Source organism: Carlito syrichta, unplaced genomic scaffold (genome assembly GCF_000164805.1).
Source record: "Carlito syrichta isolate Samal-C Ts95f unplaced genomic scaffold, Tarsius_syrichta-2.0.1 Scaffold311830, whole genome shotgun sequence".
Taxonomy (NCBI): domain Eukaryota; kingdom Metazoa; phylum Chordata; class Mammalia; order Primates; family Tarsiidae; genus Carlito; species Carlito syrichta.
This window is the reverse complement of record NW_007255926.1, coordinates 1071889-1090180: the sequence shown is the minus strand read 5'-3', so window position 1 is coordinate 1090180 and position 18292 is coordinate 1071889. Positions and strand designations below refer to the sequence as shown.

Here is an 18292-nt window from a genome sequence, read left to right as displayed (position 1 = left end):
CAAAACAGTACCTGAATGACCCTGTAAGGCCTAAAGCTCCCTCACCCGACGTGAGGGCTGAGTAATAGTAACTCAGCCCAAAAGACCACCTATTTCTAGGAAAGGACCACCGCAGAGCACACCCCTCAGTACCCCTAAGAATAAAAGTTATAACTCGACAATAGTTAGGCACAGAAGCAGCAGTTTCTGCAGGCTGTTTTTGCCCACTCTCCCCTCTGAAGAGTGAACTCTTCTTTGCTTTATAAAGCGACTTGTTGGTCATGCTGTTTTGTGTGTCTACTTGTGAATTCTTTCCATACTTGAACACAAGAACCCGGTCATCAACAACAACCCATCATCTCACACTAAGAGCTGCGTTCCTTCTCCCCATAACAGATACCACATGTTGACTGACATATCACACTAGTATTGTCCTAGCTGAAGACATACTAAAGATGAAATGCCATCTTACAGGAACAAAGTCAACCAAAAGGGATTACAAACAAAAATTAAAAAGTCAAAGTTTTTAATGAAATAAACAGCAGCGCATAGGAAAAAATAATCTTATACTTCATGTACGGAAAGACTAAAGGATTGTTACAATTCTCAGCACTTGGAATCATGCAGGAATGAAATCTACCACAAGGGTGTTGCATGGTGGAAATATTATATCAGTTAAAAAGTCTGAATGATTCTAAATTATACTGTGAATATGCATGGTGTGGATGAATGTGCTCCCACATATTTTTTTGTACAAAACTCGTTAAAATGGTAGAGGAAATTATTCTTCTGGGGACTAGAAATATGTGCTATTAACTCCTGTGTACTGTACTGAGGATCAAAAAAGAAAAGAAAAATCTACGCCCTTTTTGAAATGTGTCAAGTTCCTGATCAATCATTTGAGAATTGTTTTTTCAGGAATCACAAGTGCATCCTTCCGCATCAACTTCAAACAACACACTGGAGAGTATATTACATATTATTAATGTGGGAGGAAGAAAACAAGACTACATCGTCTGCTCAAATAGAAAAATACTAGTTGGAAGACGTCAAATAAATTGCTATTACACAACATGTATCCATGAACCTGCGATGCATGTTGGTGACTGTATCACACATTACCAAGTTAGAAAAATAGATATGAAATTGTGATATTTTTGTCATAAATTCCTCGATGTCCAACATACCACTATAAGCCAAATATCATTACAATAAAATAATTAGTTCCAACACTATACTATTTAATATGAAGTTATTCATTTTTCACTATTTTGCAAAAAAGTGCAGTCAAGTTGCTGGTAGGTGATCCCTGAGATGTTTCTAAGTGCAAAAGGTTAACGTTGCTCATTCTTTTATTTTATTGTCTTACCACATTTGTTTGAATTCTTAAGCAAAATTTAGTTCTGCGTGTTCTGGAAATTTATAGCAATGGATTTGTTTTGTGTATATTTTCTGAAATCTGTTTTGTTAGCTTACCATTACTTTCCTGACAGATGTATTGTGTCATGCTACATTTAGATGTAATTCATTCCTTTTCAGTGTTATATAGTACTCCAATGGGTGAATATCATTTTTTAATCCATTCTCCTTTGGATGCACATCCTGGTTGTTTTCTGTTCTTTTGTCTATTATCAACAGGGGTTCTATGAACATTCTTGTAGGCATGTGTGTCAGAATGGAATTGACGGCTTTGCAGGCATTCATGGTTTCAACTTTGCTAGATACTGCCGAATTGTTTGCCAAAGTGGTTGTATGTAATTTATCTTTTGATGATCATTGTATTTCTCCACTGGCTTGTAAACTATTTAAGGCTGAAAAGGAGCTTATAGCTTTTGTCTTAGAAACAGTAGACATTTACCAAATATGGACAAATTGATTGATTCATTAATAGTATGAAGAAGAAAATTTGAGAGCTGTTTCCTATCTTCAGAATGAAGAAATGACCTAGGCAAAAGTCGAATGTAGGAATGTTTTTGAAGTAAAAAGATAAAAACCTTCCTGAAAATGTAGTAAAAAATTAAGAGGAAAAGTTTTTGAAAAAGGTAAATATTTATTGATGTTCTCTAGCATATTTTAGGTAATTTTTTAAAAGTCACATATCAGAAGGGAGATGAGATTATCACCCTTGTCTCTGGACCAAACTTCCATATATCCAAGGTTTTCAGTATTTGAGATGTGTTAGGTCGATTCTTGGGTTTCATTGAGAGTAATTTCTTTAGAAGACTTTTCTGTAATATAGCAAGAGTCAATACTAAAATATAAAACACTGAAATAAAAAAATTCTGAGTATTATCAAGTACTTACTTCTTTTGTCTCAAATATATCTGAGAAGATGCCATTCCTTAGATCGCTGAAAAGCTGGGGGGGGGGGGAAGTACATATGTTTGTTAAAAAATTATTTTGTAAATGTTTTATTTTTTGTAGAGAAAGGGTCTTGCTATGTTGCCCAGGCTGGTCTCCAGTTTCTGGCTTCAAGGGATCCTCCCAACTCCCAAAGTGCTAGTATTACAGCTGTGAGCCACCATGCTCAGCCAGGAAATTATTTACTTGGGAGGAAAAATAAACAGAAAGCACAAATGTTGAGCACATCCCAGAACTAGGATAGATCCAGATATTTCAGAAAATCTCTTTAGCCAAGAAGCAAGCAGGACTCCCTTCCCCAGTCAACCACCATCTTGTTAACTTGCTTCCTGCTTCCAACATGAGGGTCAAGTGCATCCTCTTCATTACTCCTTCATCCTAGCTGGAACCCATATTCTGTCCTTCAGTTAGCCCCAACTGGCTTTCCAGTCCCTCCAGCCATCTCTTCCTTGTAATGTCCATATTCCAGGAAGGCTACACTGCCTGCTGGTCTCAATTTCATTCTGCATATCCCTGTCTCCATGCTGGAATCGCCTTCTCTGCTTTGGACTCTTAGAAGCCAAACAGTCCTTCAGAGTCCAACTTTCCTGCCTCCACAAAACCTAAATCCCAACAGCTGGAAAGACATCCCTCCCAGCTGCTTCCACAGGCTTTATGCCCCCCCTGAAACCCTTACAGCATTGGCCTGTATCATCTTCACTTTTAGAAAGTAAGTTCCTTGAGAACAAGGATTGTTCTTTTTTTTTTTTTTAAGTTGGTATCTTTTTTATCAGCCAAGCTGGAGTGCGATGACACAATCATGGCTCACTGCAGCCTCCAAATCCTGGGCTCAAGCAATCCTTCTGCCTTGGCCTCCCAAAATGCTGGGATTACAGGCACGAGCTACCATGTCCAGCCTTGTTCATTTTTGAAAACCTTGTCGCTCTTAGCACAGTGTCTTATGCAAAGCAGCAGATCAGTAACATTTGACTGACTGATACAAATAGGAGTCTTATGAGGTGTACACACTTTCTAGGAAAGATCTGAGTTTTTGGTCTTTAGCAAAATGGTTGCCAAAACCTGAAAGAGAAAATTCACATGACATTGGCCGTCAGGTACTAATCCATTCAAGCCCATCTTGACGCGAGGGTGATAACTACAACAGAACTTTGAAGGTGATGGCCAAGAATTTTTGTTGTTTCGTTCTTTCTTTGAGATTATTTACCTTGCCTTTTTCCATATGGGTGCCAGGTATGTGAAGAAGTTCAGCAAGAATCAGCCCCAAAGCATAGATGTCCACTTCCTTTCCATATTCTTGGGAAGAAATCTGAGGAGACAAAATATATTTACCTTTGTTACTCTCTTTACATAAATATTAATAACTTCCAAAGCCAATAAGGCATTTGACAGAAACATCCTGTATCACTCAGCAATGTCTATTTATTAGCAAGATCTGTGGAGTCTGACGGCCCAAGTGCAAATGTCTACCACTGAGTAGCTGAAACATCTGTGTAACTAACCATTCACATAATCTCAGCTGTAAAATGGGATAACAATAGTACCAACCTCAGAGTCTGACTGTGGGATTAAATGAGATGCAGCAGGTGAAGCCATGAAAATAGTGCCCAGTAGGTGACTCGCATGCAAATGTCCATGGCATATTTATTCATCACATTCCATAACTAGGAACAATTCAACTGTCCATCCATAGAAGAAAGGATAGGCATTTTGTGGTACAGTCATGCAATGGGCTACTTATCTGTTTGTCAACAACTAAAGGCTCTCCAGCAGACATGACTTTGAATGAGGGAATTAAGTACAGAAGAGTCCACACTATATGGTTCCATTCATATGAAGGTCAAGAACAGGAAGCACTAAGCTACTAAGAGACATCAGAGTGCTGGTTGTCTCTGAACAGTGGGGAGGAAGGACTGACTGGAAAGGGCTGAGGAGATTTTCTTGGTGAACAAAATGTTTGAAAACTTCATATGTAAAGGTAGTGCATTTCTCAACATGAAAAAATGTTCACTTAAAGATCTGTGGGTTTCAAGGGTACCTGATAATGAACATTTGTATACCTAACCCTGAACTGTACCCTACATCTTCAAAATTAAAAAAAAAAAAAAAACCTGTGGGTTTAATGCTGTTTAAATTATTCTGCCACAAAATGCTTTTACATCGTAATAAACTCCTAACAAAAGCAACAAAAACAACAACAAAGTACAGGATGAATGCTTTTTAAAAAGGTTGTGAAAGTGACAGTAAGAGTGCAGGAGATATTTAATGAAACAGGAGTTAAGAGGGAACCACTAGCCTCCTACTGTGTTCTACATTCACTTCCACTAAAATCTCAAATTATACTTTTATGCCAATTGGCCCCCCAGACGCAAAAAAAAAAAAAAGAATGGTAAAGATGATAAATTTGTATGTTATGTGTATTTTACCACAATTATAAAGAAATATATTATTTAAATCAGTAACTTCGCTAACAGCCAATTCGACATAAGGAATCTCATTTTAATAGTAAAATATTCTACATATTCTAGGAAAAGCTTTAAAAATATAAACAATCTTTATAAAGACAAATGTCAAGAAAAATTTTTTTCTTTTTTGAGTTAAAGTCTCCCTCTATCGCCAGGCACGGTGGCTCAAGTCTGTAATCCCAGCACTTTGAGAGGCCGAGGCGAGAGAATTGTGTGAGCCCACCAGTTCAAGACCAGCCTGGGCAACATGGGGAGCCCGCATCTCTACAATAAGTAAAAAAATTAGCCGGGTGTGCTAGCACAAGCTGGTAGTTCTGGCTACTTGGAAGGATGAGGCTGGAGGATCGCCAGAGCCCAGCAGGTTGACCCTGGGGGGAGCATGCTACTGCACTCCAGCCTGGGCAATGGAATGAGACTCCAACTAAAAAAAAAAAAAAGAGTCTCCCTGGAGGGCAGTGGCATGATCATAGCTCACCACAGTCTTGACCTCCTGGGCTCAGGCAATCCTTCCACCTAAGCTTCCTGAGTAGTTGGGACTACAGGTACAGGCTACCATGCTCAGCTAAATTTTTTGTAGAGACAAGGGCTTGCTATGTTGCCTAGGCTGGTCTTGAACTCTTGGGCTCAAGTAATCCTCCCACTTTGGTCTCCCAAAGTGCTGAAATTACAGGCATGAGCCATCGTGCCTAGCAGTGTGCTATACTATTGAGTTAAAAATTCAAGTCCCAAAATAATATTACAGATATTTGATGATAGTTATACAAGGAGAGGCGTCCACAAAATCATGGAATTTATTTACAAAAAATTGTGTATTTATTCTTACATGTTTAAATTTCAATCACCTCGAAAGTATTCTCCATTTGATTGAATACACGTATTTCCACCGCTCAAAACAGTTTTTGAATTCGTTCATTTTAATCCCTTTTAGTGCTTCCTCTGCTTTTTTGTTCCACCTTTTCCTCATGGGAAAACATTTTCCTTTGAGGATTTTTTATATACGGGGATACGAAAAAAAAAAAAAAGTCACTTGGGGCCACATTGCGTGAACAGGGAGACTGCGGCACGAGGGCCATGCCATTTTTGATCAAAAACTCCTTGAACACTCAGTGAGGTGTGGGCAGGTATACTCATCAATTGCCCATCAAGAAACAGGCAAATGCAGTGAAAGAATCTCCTCCCACCATAAAAATTCACTGAAGCCAAATGAAACAAGATTAGCAAGTACACGGATGCCAATGGGTTCCTATAACATTTACCTAGCAGGGCAAGTCTGTATTACAAGGAGCTTGCTCTCCAAAAAATAATTCCAGGTTTTGTTTGAGTCCCTTCATATACAACTATATAGAGTTATATCACAAAGTAGTTCTTTGTAAAAGTGTACGCATGTGTGTAAAAAATGTCTGTGTGAGCTGGGCTCGGTGGCTCGGCCTGTAATCCCGCGCATTTGGGAGGTTGAGGTGAGCGGATTGCCTGAGCCCGTGGGTTTGAGACCTGCCTGGGCAGCGAGACCTCATCTCTACAATAAAAAAAAAAAATCAGCCAGGCGTGGTAGCACATGCCTGTAATTCCAGCTACTCGGAAGGCTGAGGCCGAAGGATCGCCGGAACCCAGCAGGCGAGGCTGTGATGACCAGGAGTAGCCACTGCACTCCAGTCTGGGCGACAGAGTGAGACTCCAACTCAAAAAAAAAAAGAATGTCTGTGTGGGTATTTGTGTGCATGTTTTTACAACTCATGGAAAATTACTAAAAGGACAAAGAACCAACTGATGAGAAGAACAAGAGGGGAGAAGATTAAAGGGAATTTCCAACTCTTATTCTATATTCTTCAGTACTGTTTTTAATTTTATAAGAAGTGCCTACTATTTTTACAATAAAAATGTAAAAGAAATAAAATATATAAAGACAGAAAGGAAAGAAAGCTTACCTGTTCTGGGCTCATGTATCCCAACGTTCCTGCATTATGTGTTCGCTTTCCATTATGTTTCATGTATGCTACAAGTCCAAAGTCTCCAATCTTTATTTGTGTTTCACCTACTAAAAATATGTTACTTGGCTATAAAAGAAAACAATATTTAATGCATATGTACCGATTTGACATACTATTATTAAATGACCAAATCATATTTAGCAAAGGCTATTTTTATATTTCCTTATAAGACTTTTACCCTCATGTAGTCAGCTCAAACCAGGGAATTTAATATCATGGGTCTTTAAAATGCCAGCCAAAAGATGGAAGGATTTTTTTAACCAACAGCACAGCAGAGGTGGCTTGGAGTATAGTCTCTTTCACATATCTGAAGAGTTGTCAAGTGAAAAGGCTGAAGATTCAGTCTCCATGGTCCCAAGGGGTGGATCCAGGACCACCAAGTGGAAAGGACCCAAAGATTTGCTTTAATAAATCCAAATATGCCAGTAATGCAGTGTTGTCCATAGAATGGGAGTCAGAGAGTTGCCCATCCCGAGACAGGGCGGAACGTCCACTTGAGAAAATGCTACAAGCATGAGTCCCAGATCTGGTGGGGATTGGAGGAGACACCTGCAAGGTCCCTTCTGATTTTGAGATGCCCTGAGAGGGCCTATTCCCAACAATACGGTAGGTTATCCTGTGCAGGATTTCTCCTAGGACTTACTCAGGTCAAAACTCCAGGCCTCTGACAACTCTTTAAAATACATCCCCTCCACCTTAGAAGAACACTAAGTTAACTGGAAGTTGATAGCTAGCTCTGAAATATTTTTTTCCATGCAATTATTTAAAAATAATTTTTTTTACCTTAAGATCTCTATGAATTAAGTTGTTTGAATGGATATAATCCACTCCTGTTGTTATCTGTTCAAAGAGTTCCAAAGCCAAATCCTTGTCTGGTGTCTTTCCTCTTCTGTCATCAATCCTTTTAGCCAATGTCCCTCCATCACAGAATTCCATTTGGATGAAAAGGCACCTAGTCGTTGATCTGGACATAAAATTCCTGGTGTGTTAAAAGTAACAATTAAAATACATTTTTGAAAAATACATTTTTGAAAAACAAATTATGCTTTATCTTCTTAAGCACCCACAACCTTGTCTCAAAACAGAAATTTAAGTCTAATAAATAAATCTGATTTGCAATATAATAAATGTAATAAAGTACTTTTTATTTAAATCCTAAGTTCCCAGATATCCAGAGTTTAATTGTTTAGTTTGTATATAAAGTATGACCCTGCCCTTTTTTTTTTTTTTTTTTGAGTCAGAGTTTCAGTCAGTCTGTCACCCAGGCTAGAGGGCAGTGGCATGATCAGGGCCACCACAGCCTCGACCTCTTGGGCTCAGGCTATCCTTTCGCCTCAGCCTCCTGAGTAGCTGAGACTATAGGCATGCACCATCATGACCGGCTAATTTTGTTTTTATTTTTATAGAGATGAGGCTTTACTTTATAGCCTATGTTGGTCTCAAATTCCTGGGCTCAAGCAATCCTCTGGCCTCAGCCTCTCAAAGTGAAGGGATGACAGGTGTGAGCCACTGCACCCAGCCATGTTTCATATTTTTTATGAACTAAGTTGGCCTTGATATTAATTAATATAATATATATATATATATATATATATATATATATATATATATATATATACGGTGTGTGTGTGTGTGTAGGAATCTCACTCCGTCACCCAGGCTGGAGTGCAGTGGCAAAATCACAGCTACCCCAGCATCAACCCTACTGGGCTCTGGCGATCCTTCAGCTTCATCCTTCCAAGTAGCCGGAACTACAGGCGTATGCTACCATGCCCAGCTAATTTTTTGATTTATTGTAGACATAAGGTCTTGCCAAGTTGTCCGGGCTGGTCTTGAACCCGCAGGCTCAGGCAATCCACTTGCCTCGGCCTTCCAAAGTGCTGGGATGCCAGGATGAGCCACTGAGCCTAGCCAATTTATATTATTCAATTCCTTTATATTATTTATTTCTTTATGCTTACCTTGATTCATTTATGCTGTTGTCAATAAAGATATCACTGTACTCAGTCTGGAAATCACTGCTCTCAATATCGTTATTACTGCTCTCAGGATTATAATCAGTTCCTTCCCAACAAGCATTGTAGCCAACAATATTCACATGATTGAGTTTTGCCAGTGCCTTCACCTCATCCTCCACTTTCCTAGTTAGAGGAACAGGGAACATGGAAGTGTCAGTGCACATTCCTGGCAACAGCTACAAAACACCTCCCATGACAGGAGACGGCAATCTGCATATCCTGATGACACGGCTGCATATCCCACCCTGGGTTTTAGAATGACAGTTAGGAGACACAAACAGGAACACACAGAGAGCACACAACTGTTGTCACTCTCCAAAAATAAGAGTAAGCAGCGACTTGACCAATTCCAAACATCAGAAATAATTTGTGAGATATAGTGAAAGCAGGTTATATGTAAACTCGATGGAATTAAATTATAGTACCTAGAAATACATAAACGAGTGTTCAGAAATCAATCAATAAAAATAAAAATAATTCCTAGTTGTCTTTGAAACAACAGCGATGTCATTTTTTTTGAGTTGGAGTTTCACTCTGTCACCAATGATACACTCTGTTTTATCTAGACTTGAGTTAACATTTTTGCATTTCACAAGCAAACCCCACGCAGGCAGCAAGCCTGGGTGACCCAGGTGGCAGAACTGACTCCAGGATTTTCCATGTGAGACAAAAATACACAAAGAGGATAATTAAGTCCAGAAATGGATGCAGTGGGAGCCTTATAGGAATGTGTTGTCAAGATCTAAGACAATTCCATGCTAAAAGCAGTAAATAAATTTGGTATTTCAGAGAGGAGAGAGAAGAAAACATTTTACAATTTTACTTTTAATTTAAAATGGACTAAACTATATGACATACAATTTGCAAAAATAAAAATAATTACTGATGCTTTGACAATCCTAAAACAATCATTTACAATTTTGGATTTTTTGGTTTTTGTTTTGGGGTCTTTTTGAGTTGGGGGTCTCACTCTGTTGCTCAGGTTAGACTGCAGAGGCACAATCATGGCTTACAGCAACATCTACCTCCTAAGCTCCAGAGATCTTTCCACCTCAGCATCCCAAGTAGTTAGAACTACAGGTGTGCACCACCATGTCCAGGTAATTTTTTTTCTTTTTTATAGGAACAAAGTCTCACTATATTGCCCAGACTGGTCTCAAATTCCTTAGAACTCTCATTTTCAATGACTGCAAGATAGTCATTGATCAGTGAAGAAAAGAATACATATTTAATCATTGCTTTACTGCTGGTGATTTTGTTTGTTCTACTTTTTCATTTTATAAAAATGACACTCTGGTTTATATCTTCTTGTATACAGACCCATAATTTGGATAATATTCTAAGAACAGGTTCCCAAATAAGAAATCCTTGAGCCAAAGTGTATAAACATTTGTATGGCTCCGTATTAATATGTTCAAGCATAGTTTTAAACATATAGTTTTAAGTATCAACTTAAAAGCCACTAGAAATGTCCAAAATACTGCACCTTCATCAGCATTACTTTCTTTTCTTTTTTTTTACGGTAGGATCTCATTCTGTTGCCCAGGCTAGAGTGCAGTGGTGCCATCATAGCTTACTGAAACCTTCTACTCCTGAGCTCAAGTGATCCTCCTGCCTCAGCCTCCCAAGTGGCTGGCCTGTCACACCATGCCCAGCAGAATTTTAAAAAAAATTTTAGAAGCATGGTCTCATTACGTTGCACAGGTTAGTTTCAAACTCCTGGCTCAAGTGATCCTCCTGCCTCAGTCTCCTAAGTAGCTGGGATATTATTACTATTTTTAAAAATTCATATTATTATTATTTTTCTTTCTTCTACAAATCCTTGTGTTAAAGGCAGACTTTCAACAGATCACAAAGGGAGCTGCTCTGTTTTGTACCATATTACCGCCATTTAAAAATTGCTATCTAAGTCAGGTTCGGTGCCTCAGCCTGTAATCCCGCGCCTTGGGAGGCTGAGGTGAGTAGATTGCCTGAGCCCGTGGGTTCAAGACCTGCCTGGGCAACTTGGTGAGACCTCATCTCTACAATAAATCAAAAAAAATTAGCCAGGTGTAGTAGCACGTGCCTGTAGTTCCAGCTACTTGGAAGGCTGAGGCAGAAGGATCGCCGGAGCCCAGCAGGTCAAGGCTGTGGTGGCTGGGAGCGGCCACTGCACTCCAGTCTGGGCGACAGAGTGAGACTCCAACTCAAAAATAAATAGATAAATAAAAAATTAAAAAATTAAAATTGCTATCTAATGAGGGGGAACAAGAGTACTTCATGCCTGTTGGGCAAAACAAAGAAGGAAAAAGCCCTGTGTTGATGCCACACAAGTATGAGGGTCTCTCATGCAAGGCACTGTCCCTGGAGCAGGAAGCAGGAGTATATGCCTGGGATGCACCTGCTTCTCCTTTGCTCTCTTCCTTAGCCCAGGTCCCAGTCCATCTCCTTCTCTAGTCCCTGCGGGACCCATCTGGTGAGTTACACATGTTGACAATGGCCAGAGAACAGCAAGCAAGACTGGGGAACTGGTGAGCCTGTGACGGAAGGCCTCCATTCTGTGATTCTCTCCCTGAGGGACTTTTGCCATCCAGTGGGAAGGAGGGGATGGATGACACATAAACAAACTCAGGAAGCAGTGGGTCATATTGGGAACACAATGGGTTGGCATCCCAATACAGAGGGGTTCTAAGTCTCCACTTTCTACACGGGAGATGGTATCAAAAGATGGTCATGCTCAGTTCCTTCCCTTCTAACACATCCATGCCTCAAAAAATCAAGAAGGGCCGGGTGCAGTGGCTCATGCCTGTAATCCCAGCACTTTGAGAGGCCAAGGCAAGAGGATTGCCTGAGTCCAGGGATTCGAGACCAGCCTGGACAACTTGGCAAGATCTTGTCTCTACAATAAATCAAAAATTTAGCCGGGTGTGGTGGCACACGCCTTGGTTCCAACTACTTGGAAGGATCGCCTGAGGTGGAAGGATCACCTGATCTCAGCAGGTAGAGGCTGTGACGACCATGAGCGAGCCACTGCATTCCAGCCTGGGTGACAGAGTGAAACTCTGACTCCAAAAAAAAAAAAAAAATCTAGAAGTAGAGTCTATCTGTCCTCTCCTTGCATCTGAGCAGGCTTTGGTGACCTGTGTAACCAATATAACATGGTAGAAGTGACGTTCTGGAATTTCTCAGTCTAGGTCAAGGGAAACCTTACCACGCCCTCCTGGTCTCTTGGATGACTGGTTGTGAGGACAATCCTTCTTGAAACCCAGCTGCTAAGTTGTGAGAAGCCAAGGCCACATGGAGAAGCTGTATGAAAGTGCTCCGGTTGGGGGTCCCAGCTGGACTTCCCACCAACAGCCAGAGGCAACTGCTAGCCAGCTTGACCATCCAGCTTCATCAGGCTTTCAGATGACTCCTGACTGCAGACACCTGGGAGTCCCAAGTGAGAACTGCCCAGATGAGTACAGTCAACCCACAGGGTCATGGGTGATAACATTGAATCGCTGTTATAAAGTCACTGCATTTTGGAGCAGTGTATGAGGGAGGACCCCCAAAAAACCTGGAATTATCTTTTTGGAGGGCGGGCCCCTTGTAGTACAGGCTTCCTTCTTTCAACGTATTTGCCCATTTCATAATGGGTGATTTACGAGCACACTTGCTCATACCACACCGTGTCCAGCAGTTTTTGACCAAATATGGCATGACCCCTGTACCCCATCCTCCCTATTTACCCAATATTTCCCCAAGCAACATTTTTTTTTGTTTCCCAGATAAAAGAAGCCCTCAAAGGGAAATGTTTTGCTGATATGGAAGAAGTGAAACAAAAAACAGGAAAAGCACTAAAAACCATCAAAATGGACGAGTTCAAAAACTGTTTTGAGCAGTGAAAAAAGCCTCTTGATAGGCGTTTTGCATCAGACAGACAGTACTTTGAAGGTGACTGAAGTTTAAACATGTAAAAATAAATACACAATTTTTAATAAATGAATTCTGGGATTTTTTGGGTCCTCCTAGTATTATGCACTGATAGAAACCCAGGACAATTACCAACTAGCTTTGACCTGAGACACATCAGCTCACATCTCATCTGTCTCCTCATCTGTAAAATAAGGAGGTGAGACTAGACCCTCTCAAAGGTCACCTTAAACCGTGACTCTACAGCTTCAGTCTTCAAGACAGCTTCAAAAGGATGGTCAATGGTGGAAACATTTTTTATTGAAATAACAACAGTAAAGTAAGATAGGTTCACAGTAAGTCAAGTTCCTCTTGGGCAAATAGAATATTTAGAGGGACCAGAAAGGAATAAATGATAACATGAAAACGAATCATGCAGGTTCAACAGAACTTCAAGTTCAAACAAACAAACAAAAAATGCATTACTTACTCATTGTCATATTTAACTCGTTTAATAATGTAAGTCTCTCCGTCAATTTTATGTTTTGCTTTGAAAACTTGGCCAAATCCACCCGAGCCAATGAGTTCTATTTCTTTAAAATCATTGGAAAACCTTAAAGATAAACACCATTGTTATTATGAGGTTCCATTTTTGCCCCCTTTCTGCCATTTAATGTCACTTGAGAAATGAACTGTATAAAAAACCCCGATTCTCTCCTTCTGAATAAGAAAAGTTCACTGGGCAGAAACTCTTAATTCACAGAGTCGTCCCTCCCCTGCCCCTGGCCTCACCCCTTCAGCCTCCCACTTGAGTCCAACATAACAGATCACCCCTGGGAGTCACAGTCACCTCCTGGCTGTTCTAAAGCCATGATAAAGGATTCCATCCCAAGGACAAGACATTCCAAAGCATCACCAAGTTGTACTCCTCTGAGTCCCAAGGGAGAAATGCGCATGTGCTCTGAGCCTAGCTGGGGTTGTAACTCCCTGGGGCTCCACACCCCATCCTTAGTCTCCCTTCATGCTGCTTCCTTTTCTCCGCCTTTAATATCTTCACCCCAGTTCATGCTCCCCTTGTTAACTGCCACCCCATTCCTCACTTCCCCTGCCTGGCTCCAATCCACGACCCAGGCAGCAGCCAGAGGGATGAAAATGGGATCTGATCATGTCTCTCTGCTGCCGAAACTCTCCAATAGCCGACCTCTGCCTGCAGCGAAAATGAAAAGCCAAGTGGCCCAGGAGGTGCCACTTGATGTGTCCCCCACTTCCCTAGGCAGCCTTGTCCCCTGGTGCTGAGCTCTGGCTCACTGCAGGCACAGACACCCCTTCTGTCTGTTCTCAACACTCGCATCCCCTCTTCACCACCATCCTCCCGCAGGCCCTTCCTTCCACCTAACACACAGCCTCATGGCCTCTTCCTGGAGGCCTCTGCACAGGTGTGAGCTTAGAGAAGCCTCGCCTCACCCTCACTCAAAACCCAAGGGCCATTTCTCCGCTTCTCTCACTTGGAGCTCTCACCATTGTCTATCATGGCCAACTCTTTTGGATAACTTTCTTTTTTTTGAGTTGGAGTCTCACTTTTTGTTGCCCAGGCTGGAGTGCAGTGGCACGCTCACAGCCACCACAGCCTCGACCTGCTGGGCTTAAGCGATCCTTCTGCCTCAGTTTTCCAAGTAGCTGGAACTACAGACACAGGCCACCAAGCCCGGCTAGTTTTTTGTGATTTATTGTAGAGACAGGTCTCACCAAGTTGCCCAGGCTGGTCTCGAGCCTTCAGGCTCAGGCAATTCTCTCGCCTCGGCCTCCCAAAGTGCTGGGATTACAGTGGCAATCAACCTCACAAAATCCCATGAAGGCAGGAACCGCTTCTACCTATTACTCCTACAATCCCACTGTCCAGTACAGTGCCAGTTAGATATCAAGTGCTTGAAAAGTATGTGCTGATTCTTTACTGTGTTGTAAGCTTATATTCGACACACTCCGGTTGCAAAGAGTGTGTGTGTAAAGAGTTTGTTTTAGAGATTTCATTGAAACCCAAATTCATTGCCTACAACAGAGAAACATTTTTTTCCAAGTGAAATCTGGCATGGAGCTTAAAAGCAAAAAACATTCAATTGGATCAGTTCTGAATCCTACAGAAACACTTAAAAAAAAATCACTGGTTTAGAAGAGTATTCACCTTCAATATTAAAAACTTCCAAAGATGTCAGAAAATCACATAAGCGTCAGCAAGACCCAACTCACCACATTCTGTTGGGATTTGTCTAAATCTTCATCAACAGACAGTGATCTTGTTGGACTTGACTGTGCTACAACTACTCAGATAGGAGTAATTAGCCTTATAACAGGCCCTTAAAAAACTTCTGCTAAATGAACAAACATATTTTTAAACATATTCGATTTCACAGTTCCATCTTACCTTATGTCCACTGTATACTTTTTGTCTTCTGATTCAGGACAGTCAAATGTAGGTGCCAAGCATCTAAAAATTAAGAGAAGAATGTAAAACTCAAATAAAACTGAAATTGCCAGTCTAGGAATCAACGAGACTCTACAAAAAATAGCAAATTATCTGGGTATGGTGGCACCTGCCTGTAGTCCGAGTCACTCTGGAGGCTGAGGTGGAAGGATCACCTGAGCCCAGGAAGTTGAGGTTGTAGTGAGCCATGATCGTGCCACTGCACTCCAGCCTGGGCGACAGGGTGAGATCCTGACTCAACCAAGCAAACAAAAACAAAACCTTGAGATAAATGTCATTTGTTTAGGGTAGATTTCATGCCTGGCACTAGACATTTTATATTTCTGGGCAACTAAGAATAACAGGGCAGCAAGTATTAACCTGTCTTTTTATAAAACTATACACTAAAGGTTCTTCTTGAATAATTCTCATCTCCTTTCTGGTTCCCTTCATCACCTGGTAGATCTCGTTGTGGACATGCCACCAGCCTCTCCATTCTTCCTCCAGGCTCACAGCTATGGGAGGCACGTCTCCCTGAATGCTCATTCTGGCTATTTCTTACTGGTGAGCAGTCACCTGCAGTGACCTCACACCAAGCATAACCAAATTGCTATCTTCCCTGTCATTCCCCAAGTCTTCCACATCCTTGACATCATCAGGGCTACAATTCTTGGTTGCATCCCATTCAAAATGGAGCAATCTTCATTCCCTCCTCCTTGACCTCATATTCACGCCTCACCCAGACAGAGGGACTCTGTCCCCTCAAGTCACATCTACTTTTCCAAAGCTCTGGTTCATCCATCCCACTCAACAGATCCTCACATCCTGGTGTCTTCACAATCTAGAGCTAACCCTGTTCCTTCTGATGTGTGGAATGTATTCATTTAAATCAGACTTGAAGGACAAGCACCTGGACAAACAGCTCCCTGCTCTGATAATGGTGGACAGTCCTTCTATGCAGAGAGGGTTCCACACAGTTGCTGCCATTGTGACCTCTGTGATGGGAAGAAGTCCACATCTTCAAGCAGGGGCACCCTGTTTCTCAGGCATCCCACAGACTAAGCCATCCAGATACACCTCAGAAATAGAGGATGACCCTAGTTGGATCAAATACAGTGGATGGATCCCACAGCTTTTGCAACTTGACGTTTTTATTAAAAATTATAACTCTAATTGCTTAGAAATCAAATAAAGCATTTCATACAAAATGTACCAAAAGGACAAATATTTCTGGAAAATTAGACATGAAAATAAGCCTACTTTATTGCTTAGATACAATGAGATGGAAAGAAAAGCCGATGACACCTCACCTTTCAGGTCCTTGCTCTGTCGAGTCACGTTGCTCAGAATTTATGGCTAGTCCCGCCATCTGGATATCTGTGCTTTGGAGGGCTACGTGACTTTCACGGGATGATCCTTCTGAAGTTTCTGCTGTTATCAGTGACTGAGGACTAACTGCCAACAAAGAAAAACAATCTTACCTAGTGTAAATGACAACAAAAATGTATTCTTTTATTTTTCTAATTCAATCTCTAAATGAGCAATTTTAAGGACAACTTAGATGTTACGTATCCCCCTATTATATTACCTTGAGGAAAATCATGACAAATGTACCTCCCTCTATCAGAAGAAAAGCCACAAGGATAAGTTTTAAACTAGGAAAGAAATCACCCATTTTCCTTTTATGGTTTCTTAAGGGAAAACAAAATAGTCCATATTCCTGGTTTTCCTTGCAAAGTACTATAATACCACCTTGTTGTGTGGGGACACTTTGCTGTACCCTCTCTAAATCTCAAAAAACAGGGCAGCTGGGCTCGGTGGCTCAGCCTGTAATCCCGCGCCTTTGGGAGACTGAGGTGAGTGGATTGCCTGAGCCCGCGGGTTCGAGACCCGCCTGGGCAGTGAGACCTCATCTCTACAATAAATCAAAAAATCAGCCGGGCGTGGTAGCACCTGCCTGTAATTCTGGCTACTAGGAAGGCTGAGGTGGAAGGATCGCCGGAGCCCAGCGGGTCGAGGCTGCGGTGGCCGGTAGCGGCCACTGCACTCCAGTCTGGGCGACAGAGTGAGACTCCAACTCAAAAAAAAAACAACAAAACAAAACAGGGCAACAGATATTAGTGTAGAGTTGAATCCTGGATCACAGTTTAATGAGAAAGACGACCAGGAATGATAACTCATGCCTGTATTCTTGACCCTTTGGGAATCCGAGATGGGAGGATTGTTTAAGCCCAGAAGTTCAAGACCAACCAGCTTGGACAACATAGTGAGACATCATCTCTACCAAAAATCAAAAAAATTAGCTGGGTGTGGTGGTGCATGCCTGTAGTCCCAGCCACTCGGGAGGCTGAGATTGAAGGACAACCCAAGTCCAGGTCAAGGCTGCGGTGAGCTGTGATCTAGCCACTGTATTCCAGCCAGGATGATACAGCGAGACTCTGACCCTCCAAAATGAAAAAAAACAAATGAAACAAACAAAAAAACAGGGCAACAGACATTAGCATAAAGTTGTATCCTGGATCACAGCTTAATGACAGGTTGAGAAGATATATGATAAGTGAAGCTTATGAAGTCATGAAGGATTTACCTGAATGAACACAGATTCCACTTGACATCGCAAAATTCAGCCCTCTGAGTTTTGCAGAAATTAATTTTTGGATGATTGAATTACTATTGTGAATAGTGCTCCAATAAACAGTGGTGTATACATATCTGTGTATACATATTATGCTCCAATAAACAGTGGTGTATACATATCTGTGTATACATATTATGCTCCAGTAAACAGTGGTGTATACATATTCTCCATGCTCAGCTGGGCAAAGTGGCTCTCATCTGTAATCCAATCAGTTAAGGGAGCCAAAGAGGGAGACTCACTTGAGCCCAGGAGTCTGAGACCAGTCTAAGGAACATAGCGATACCTCCTCTACACCAAAAAAAGAAACAACAAACTTTTTTTGAGTCAGAATCTCTGTCTGACACCCACACTGGAGTGCAGTAGCACACTCACAGTCACTGCAGCCTCCACCTTCTGGGTTCAGGTGATCCTTCTGCCCCAGTCTTCCAAGTAGCTGGAACTACTACATGTGCACCATCGTGCCCAACTAATTTTTTGATTTATTGTAGAGACGAGGTCTCAGCAAGTTGCCCAGG

At 41.4% G+C, this 18292-nt stretch overlaps 1 protein-coding gene across 1 annotated transcript; it reads right to left on the bottom strand.

Moving 5' to 3' along the window:
- Window positions 1-2078: 2078 nt before the first annotated feature.
- LOC103271661 (interferon-induced, double-stranded RNA-activated protein kinase-like) lies at window positions 2079-17754 on the bottom strand. Its single transcript, XM_021718097.1, has 11 exons — window positions 17727-17754; window positions 16450-16594; window positions 15702-15800; window positions 15101-15163; window positions 13172-13294; window positions 8752-8931; window positions 7574-7754; window positions 6728-6856; window positions 3545-3646; window positions 2284-2337; window positions 2079-2207 (listed from the first exon to the last, which is right to left on the bottom strand). Exons 1-11 carry the CDS (start codon window positions 17752-17754, stop codon window positions 2079-2081), a joined length of 1233 nt encoding a protein of 410 aa, XP_021573772.1.
- Between the last annotated feature and the right edge of the window lie 538 nt (window positions 17755-18292).